At 34.2% G+C, this 9,222-nt stretch overlaps 1 protein-coding gene across 3 annotated transcripts in view; it reads right to left on the bottom strand.

The window, feature by feature from the left end:
- Nucleotides 1-1,780: 1,780 nt before the first annotated feature.
- The window catches only part of LOC126472844 (serine/threonine-protein kinase 3), a 359,477-nt gene continuing 352,035 nt past the window's right edge, over nucleotides 1,781-9,222 (bottom strand). For all 3 annotated transcript variants that reach the window (XM_050099964.1, XM_050099965.1, XM_050099966.1), the window contains one exon: nucleotides 1,781-6,954. In XM_050099964.1, the coding sequence (XP_049955921.1) occupies nucleotides 6,796-6,954 (159 nt within the window). In that variant the 3' untranslated portion in view covers nucleotides 1,781-6,795. The remainder of the gene's footprint in view (nucleotides 6,955-9,222) is intronic.

Genomic DNA, 9,222 nt, shown 5'->3' with positions numbered 1-9,222 from the left:
CATTACAGCGTATTTAATTTGTTACAGGGTTATATCTTTGTTTATTTGTTGATTACACATTTAGGATGATGCATAAATATGCTGACACTGTATTATTAACTTACATGATATTCTGCCACAAGCCATCTAGTCAAGGTTTTTTCAAGGATTTGTTTATTTTCAAATTTTAAATAAAGTTGTTCATTTCAGTGACTCGGGGAGTAATGGGATATCTTTATTTATCTTTTCTGGGCAGTTCTGATTATGTGCACATTACACCGCCCCCCCCCCCTTCTCACTACAAAAAAAACCCATTAAATTCGGGTGAACACTGCTTCCAGATGTCATTAACCTATTTCCAGATGAGTAGTCAACTCTTCCTGTTCATTCTCACAATGTACTAACACATCCAGATTTCTCCATTTGTTTCAAAATGGACTGTACAACTTTAAAAATTCATAAAAATTAATTCATAGTACCTATAGAGGTGATTGTAGTGTCAATTTGTAGGGAAATATATCAAGTCTTGTCTCGCATAGTTCACCAAGTGCTGAATGGCACTAAGGACCCCTAGCGGTAGTTGCGTTAAAGATGGCTGCGTTCACTGAACGCAAGTATGCTAGCCGTTTGTTTTGGTTTGAAGAATCAAAGTCAGCGACAACAGTTCAGTGTAATTTTTACACCAAGTATGCTAAACATCCTCCTAGTAGGCCTACAATTTATGAGTGGCATAAATGTTTTGTAGAAACAGGGTCTCACTAACTGCTTTACAGGTCAATGGATTGGCCCATGACACGCCAATTGCATGGCCCCCATGTTCCCTAGGCTTGACACCTCTCTCTCTCTCTCTCTCTCTCTCTCTCTCTCTCTCTCTCTCTCTCTCTCTCTATCTCTCTTTTAATGGGGATTCATCATAGATAAAGTGTTTGTACCTCCTGTGCTAGCTTTCCTACCTGAACTTAGACCAAGAATTTATGCCACCACTGAGCAAGTTACACATGCAGTGCTACTGTGAGTTTGGGAAGAAATTTACTTCTATGGGATGTGTTCATGATAACCAATGGAAGCCACATATAACTTCTTTAGTTTAAGGTAAGAATCACTAAACCCAGCTCTTTATCTTCTTTCAACAAATTTATATGAATTTTTAAACTTGTAAAGTTCTTTTTGAAACACCCAGTATTTAGGATGCTTCTCACTTGTCTAGGTTAAAACATGCTCAACATCAAGAAGTTAAAATTCTAAATGAACTACATTTTTTTAGGCAGAATTTTGAGTGTTGACAATGAACTGCCTTGGAAAGAGAAGTGAGAAGGGGGAGAAAGGACAAATCTTCAGGAACATTTTACCGGTGTGATGTCAAATCTGATAAAAGCAGCACTGAACTCTTTACCAGAAAATGCTTTAATGTATAGCATTATACTCTGTTTTCCACTTCTAAACGGTGCATTTAAAAAATATGTTTTTCAAAAATACTGATATTTTTAGATTTGCATATGTTTAATCTAATTAGATTCTGCCAGTCATCATTAACAAATCATTTTATAGCATGTGATGTTTTATGCTACTATTTCACGAGTTGGAGTGTAATAATGAACTGTGTTTTCAGGAATAGCTGTATACTCCTACACTGATGCAACTGGAACCCATGAGACTGTGCATCACCTGTCTCCTGAAGAAGTACACAGCGTATTTCAGAGGAATCAACAGTGGTTCTTCCCCTCAATATTCCCTAATTTTAATTTCTTCCGTCCATTTCCATTTTTCAGATTTTTCTGAACTGTGAATCAAATAACCAAAAAACATTTGAAATAATATATTTTTTAAAAAATTCTTATTTACAAGTAATTGTGTCACATAGTCACTCCCACAGAGGAGAAAGAATACCTGTGTCAAATTTAATGAACAATTTGTGCTTTAAGTTGCACTCCCACAACAGGCTTGATGCAAAATTAAAAGCCCATTTGTGATGTATTTACAATTGAGAAGTAATCATCAACTGAATGATATTTTTATACATGACAGTACTTGTTAATTACATACAATTTTTCTTACAACTATAATACAAATACCTGTTACTTCTCAACTGATCAATTCACAACAAAAATCCTGATAACTTTTCATGATAAATGTTTTCTTGAGCTTTCTATTATACTAGAATGGCACACATTAAGATAACAGATGGTCGTGCTGTCAGACACTACAACAAAGCCACTGTATCTACAATTGTCAGAAAATATTTTATTTCCTTGAAATAATTGGTATGCAGCTTTGGGGCAATTAAAATGTAATGGGCCCACTTGCTTCCAAAAATGTTAACAGCATGATACATTTCTTTATTAAAATAAATATATTGCACCACAGTTTTTAAGATGTGTCCTACTCTCTTTTGGAAAAAGATTAAACCACTTTACCTCCACAAAGTAACAAAATGTGTTGTTTACAGAACCTAATGCTTATGAAACACACTTGTTTAAAAACAAATAACAAATCTGACATACTTTAGAACAGTCCACAGAGTTATTCTACAAATATTCACACTCCCAATATTACACTGTACATTATTCATGATGTTTGTATGAACTTACATGATTTTCTGACATAAATGAGCAGGAACACATTGTTTAGTTGATATCATCATGCAGTAGTATCACAAATTCATGCCAAAGTGTAATTTGTACACACTAGTGCACTAAGACTGTGGCTTCAATGCATTTCCCAGACTGTGTTCACATATGGTACACAGAAATTGAGATTCTGATACCACACTACCCAACATCTTGTACATTTCATTTCAATAAGTCACAAATAATGATAATTTATGTCACCAGATTTTTCCAATTTTTGCTGCTAACGAAAATAACCTGATACTGAAATGGAATTAACATAAAATAATATAACTAGAGAATATGAGGTTATACATTCCTTTACTTACAATATTTTAATAGATCATAACATGAAAACAACTTTTTAAATAAATACAGCGCAGAACATTTTGTTTTAAGACTATTTAACTTCTACTGCTCCTGTTAATAACGATATTACTCTGGAGATTCTGGTACACTGGAATATTTTGCAAGGTAAATGTGGTTTGTAATCAGTTCAAATAATTTGTTACAAAGAATTAAAATGGATACACGCACAAAGTGGATTTTTCCAAATGTACTACACACACACACACACACACACACACACACACACACACACAATGAAATTAAAGCACATCTGAGGGCATACTCTATGATGATTGTTGTACATCTAAGGCTGCTCTCAGGTTCAGTGTAACACTTACAATCCTGAGGAAATTTTTTTAGGGACATTGTAGTTCAAATCAAATCACCTGCAGATCACAACAAGAGAAGTACAAGGAAAAAAAATGAAAAAGCTTATGAAGCCTCACTTCGAAGTGTCAATTCCAATCGGAAAGTATTTTATGCAGACCACACAATGTTATACTTGCATATTCTGAGGTAAATCATACTTCAGTACACTTCTCAGTGATGATGTATTTGGCAACAGCGTAGCAGTATTTCTAAATCCATCAAGGCTAGGTGAATCATTTCCTCCCATATTCTTTGGTGAATCAGCCACCATCCATCTACTATCATCAGATTAATATGCTCTAAGAAGACACATCAGTAACTGCACTGTTGAATTGATCCCTACAATTTTCATATTTGACAAAAAGTTTGTGCCAAGATGATGAAATTCATTAACAAATTAAAATTTATGCACCATTTAAATGTAGGAAACTAATTTTTACTGTCACTTTTATAGTACTCATTTCACTTTCATGTATCTAACATGTAGTACACAGCTTATGCAGTCAATATTTAAAACTATTATTGAGTGTTACAGTTAATGCAGTGAAGGTGCCAGAAAACTGAAGATACCTCTACCCCCTCTCCCAAGTCTCATTAACTACCTCACTCAATCTTTCCCACTCTCTCAAATTATAAATCACCACCACCACTACCACTACAGTTGTCCTGCCATTGGGAGTAAGCAATAAGCTTGCATCTGCACGCTAATATATCTAGCAACACTGTCAAACACAATGGCAAACAGTGAAGTGGGAAAGAGTAAAGTGTAAAGCTAGCTAAAAGTGTAATAATATGAATGTATAGCTGATAAGCATGTGAAAGCAAAATAATATCATAGGCTAACATTCAAAAATAATGTGTCACTGAGGTGGTGATATAAGGATCTTTGCACAAATGTCTCTTATTACCTGCCCATCAGAATAAACTGCTTACTGTGCTTAATTTTTACAAAAAAAACTGTTCTATTTATATATTGGTGAAAGCAGTTCTTATTTTCACTGTTGGCAACACATTCACCTATGTATTTCTCCCAGCACTTACCCACAAAAATTCAAATGTGCAGTCTGAGATAGCTTATGTGGAAATACAACATAATCTATAAATGTGAGAGAATCAAGTGACAGGAGGCTACAGGAATTAAAGCTGATAAAAGTTTCCAGCCTCAGCATTACTCAATACATGAGCAGCTACTTGCAAGCTAGTCACGAAACTTTAAATCACTTCAGCTAATTTGTTTCACATAAGGGTGAAGGGTGAAGTAACAATCACTGTCTTCAACTTTAGTAGACCATGCCCTTGTGGCCCAAAATTGCAGTATCTAAAAGACAAAAAATATTAAAAATGTAACCCAAACTTCAACAATTTCTTGAGGCCTTACAATACAACCAAGAGTAACTTTACATCATGTGTTAAGAAGTAAAGTCACTGTGAAAAGAACAACTACTTTACAATATGGACTATTATCATTTCAAGTCCATAAAATAATCCATACAGAAATAACTGTAAAATATAGTGGCCAAGATACTAACTCTCAAATGCTTGTTATGATCTATAGGTAAGTCATGTGCTCTCTCTCTCTCTCTCTCTCTCTCTCTCTCTCTCTCTCTCTCTCTCTCACCACACACACACAACTTTTTCACGCTGTCTTGTGCTATACATTATAAAAAGTGGGATAAGAAATATGGCAATCTATAGACACTTGTCGAAAATATTGGTTTCTCTTTTCTATTGTGTGATTTTAAAAGAGCTATTATTTCATTCTCTACAGGGCAAGCAACCTATTGCCACATTACTATAAAGGTTAACCAGTCTTCAAATACTATTTACATAACTCAGGTCCTGAGGCAGTTCACCCAATACCCATAAAACTTTTTTTAATTATTTGAATGATGTGACATCCAGATTTGTGGCAACAGGTATTTGTCTGCACAGCATCCAAAAGTTTCATATTGATGTTACCTATATAATTTCTTTCAACATATGTGAAATAACTTCATTCATTCAATAATGAAATGATTAAGTTTCTGCCAAATGACACATTACACATCATGCTGTTTCTGATTAGGTAAGAAAAATCAAAGTAGCAATGACAGCTAATATGCTAATCATGCAGTTCATCATTTCATAATTAAAGTCTTTCACATTTACATTACAGGTTAACAGGAGGATGCTGTGTCTTCCTATTGAACAATCCCCACTGCATAGAAACAATGGGGCATGTACTGGTATGGTATTTTATGAAAACATTATTGCTGAGTTTTCACATCACTATCACAATACCTAACCACTACATCAACCATATTATTACTTATGGTTACTGAGCACCACAATAAATTTAACTTTTTACATGATAAATTTAAAGAATAAAATTTGGAGTAGCACTGTATTTGTGAGGCAAGTCCAGGTACAAGATTAAGTGACTGATATCTAATGTTTTGGACTTAAATATTTTGCTATGGACTCTGTCTGATGAAACTACAGGGGTATTTGCAGAACACATCAGAACCATGTTAATCCATATAAAAAATAGGACACTAAGTCAACTGTGAACAGGCACAAAAACCTGCAAAACAGGCACGTATTAAAATGCAGTTCTCGTATTTTACACACACTAATCTCTATACACGTCGAAGAAATATTTTAAAAGGCAGGTTACAACATTTCTCAGTTTTAACCTATAACAAAGTTTCTCTCTTGAACTACAACTTCGCAACATTTCACAAAGTAAATGACCCCACTTCCAGATGAAAGACTGAATGTTCTCCCTACATTGAGGTTTAGAATCTCAACAGAGAACTCTCAAAGTCGTAAATAAGTTGTTCATTTACAGTTTGAACACTTTAATCAACAAGATGTTCCACATGCACAACAAACACTGCCAAGAAATGTGCTCTACAAAAGAGTCAAGTACAGGAAAAATACTGATAATTCTCCCCTATACTGAAATAAATACTAAAAATGAAGTGCATCAATGAAAAACTGCCTTTTGTTTTAGATCATCATTTTTGTCCAAGGATTTACCAAATATTCAAAATATGACAAAATGAAAAATAAAAATCTTACTGCTATGCTGTAGTCATTGCTCCTGATATTACTATCATTGCTACTACAGCAGTAGTAATTTTAGTGTTGTAACAGTTCAACAGGGATGAAAGTGGAGGAGAGGGTGTTACTGAAATAGTATCACATCTGTTATGCATTAGGAACTGAGGTTGCATCTGAAGGACTTTTTTTTTTTTTCAATTTTTTTTATTCAGTGTGGCCTATCGTTAATGGGGTCAAACTGCCAGATGATATAACACAGAATGTAATATATCCATAATGATGCACTTATCTCTTACAGTAACTTCACATTCTGTCCTAGTAACATCTTACTTTCTCTCACTTTCAGATGTGTCAAGTTAGTCTCAATGTGAGTAAAAAGCCTTTCTTCCCCATTTCACTTAAGTGAACAACATCACCTGAAACACTGCTTTGTGTACACAAACCACTCTTAGAAATTTTGCTGCCTTTTTCTTTTCTGGTCCATAGCATCTAAGATAGGCTGTCGTTTACTTTGATATCTCCTGCGAAGTTCATCAATTTCCCTTTCCATTTCAGAATCCAAATTCGCCATTCTGGTCTGCAGGTCCTCATAGCTTAGGAACTTAAGCTGTAACATCAAACAATCCATACTGTAGTTGTGAATTTTAGTAATACACATGCACACACACTGATTTAATAACTATTAATAGATAATACCTAAAAGTATATAAACTGTAATAAGATACTTACTGAAAGGAAAAAGCTGTCTTTTCAAGGCACCAGTTGTCTGTTGTAAACTCTTAAAAAGTGTGCAAGTGCAAACACAGAGGCATATCTACAGCTCAAGCCAAAATGAAGCATTTAAAAACAGAAAATTCAACACTCATGCAGAGAATTTGAAACATGCAGAAGACTTCTTCAGAAGGGATGGCAAAATCGAACATACAATATGGACTACTAGTAATTTAAAATACCAAAAAATAAGTTCAAGGCAGCATAATACAGTGTTTTAATTAGGTTGCATGAGCTGATGGAAACAAGTAATTTTAGTTTCAGCAGATAAGCAAACAAGCACAGGCATGGTAAGTTCAGACTCCAATTGGAATGTATCATACAAATAGATGGAGGAGGCCGAATGACCTGAATTAGAGAATCTACTGAAAGTGCAGGAAGAGCAAAAGAATAGATGTTTTTGTAACAACAGTTGAGATATTAGGTACCTAATGCTAGACATTGCTGTGAACAACAAGGTTGTTTAACAATGGTAATAGCCAAGTAAAGATTATATTTCAGTCTCCTTAATATCTCATAACTTCTTCAATTTCTTACAAATGCCCATATGTAACCACAAAGAGCACAAATTAACAACAATGATTGGGAAATCAATGTTTGAACATTGCAGTTTGAGTCATGAAGTAAGCAAGTACATCAAAAAAATACATTTTTTACCACTCAACAAAACTTTTAATTGCACACTGAAATAATAAATTTTATGCAGAAGTAATATCGAAGTGTTAATCAAACTAAGAATGAACTACTGAATAGTCTGCTATGTCCCTGTGCGCAAAAATTACCTAAACATACACTTCTTAGTGCCTAGAACATATAATTTGCCCTTTGTGGAACAAATGAAATTGTTTCCCTATAATAATCATGTTTCCACACTTCATTCTTACTCTTCTGACACAGCAAGAGATTTACTTCTAATAATTCCACTCATCGAAGTCTCTAGTCTCAAATAAAACTTGTTTCAGATACATGTCATGGACAGCACAGAAACTACACATTTTTGAAAGTCACATACTTCTGAACTGGGTGAAGTAGACTTTAAATAACCCTTATAGACTGTTGACACTTGTAAACTGGAAAGATAATATGGCCATACTAGCACATAAATTAATGAAACTAAGCGTTTGCATATGAGATTAAAAGATTTCTTTGATCTACTGGCTTTACTTCCTAAACTGCCTATAAATTTTAGGTGAAAAATGTTTGACATTAAAATATAACTGTAAAGTGTTCTTCTTTTCAAGTCAAGTGGTAAGAATGTTCACATTTCTATGTAGCTAATTAGAAAAATATTTTTAAATAAAACAAGATTACTGGTGTGATACCAGGACAGTTACAGAAGATACATAGACTGGCAACCTAGAGGAGACACTTAAAAATCTGGTAGCATGGTAATAAGTATTAGTTCGATTTACAGTAACAGGAATTGTACTTGAGAAGTGTAGGAAATCAGAATTTCCACTGACAAAAAAGAGAAATCTACTACACTTGAACATTTTTGAAACAAAGATGCAGGGTACACCTTTCCAATTTGTTCAGCTTTCATTAATCAGAAATTGTTAACATGAAATATACATAGTTGGAACTGAGCTATAATTTTCCAGTGATTTGATACTTGATACATAAATTACTGGAATTACCCATATTGCATCAGCTAGTTAAAAAAAATAAAAATAAAAATGCTCTATTCAATGGGAGTAAAAATCCCTGCACACATCTGAAGCTTTAATACACGGAATGTGACTGCTGCATTTTATTCAAAGCTCAGTGAATGTTACATTTGCTTTCAGAAGTAAAGACAAACACAACTACTGAAGTGGAAAGATTGCTCTCCACCAATCTCCCTAAATGTGAAATGGGTTAGCTAATTTTAATTCTGTTCTGTGGTACCTCATATTGAAATAATATGCCACTGAAGAAAAAAGAATTATTACCATTTATTAGCTGCTAATAACGACTTGAAACTAATGACAATTACCTGCCTGTTCAGCCATCAACTGAAGTCTAACAATTTTTCTACAGGGTGATCAATCTTTAATGCACCCGTCTGGTGGGGATTTTATCTTCCACTGGCAGTATTGGGGTGAGGAGTGTGTTTCCCCTCCAT

This window comes from Schistocerca serialis, chromosome 1, assembly GCF_023864345.2.
Source record: "Schistocerca serialis cubense isolate TAMUIC-IGC-003099 chromosome 1, iqSchSeri2.2, whole genome shotgun sequence".
Taxonomy (NCBI): Eukaryota; Metazoa; Arthropoda; class Insecta; order Orthoptera; family Acrididae; genus Schistocerca; species Schistocerca serialis.
This window is presented reverse-complemented; position numbering and strand designations above follow the sequence as displayed.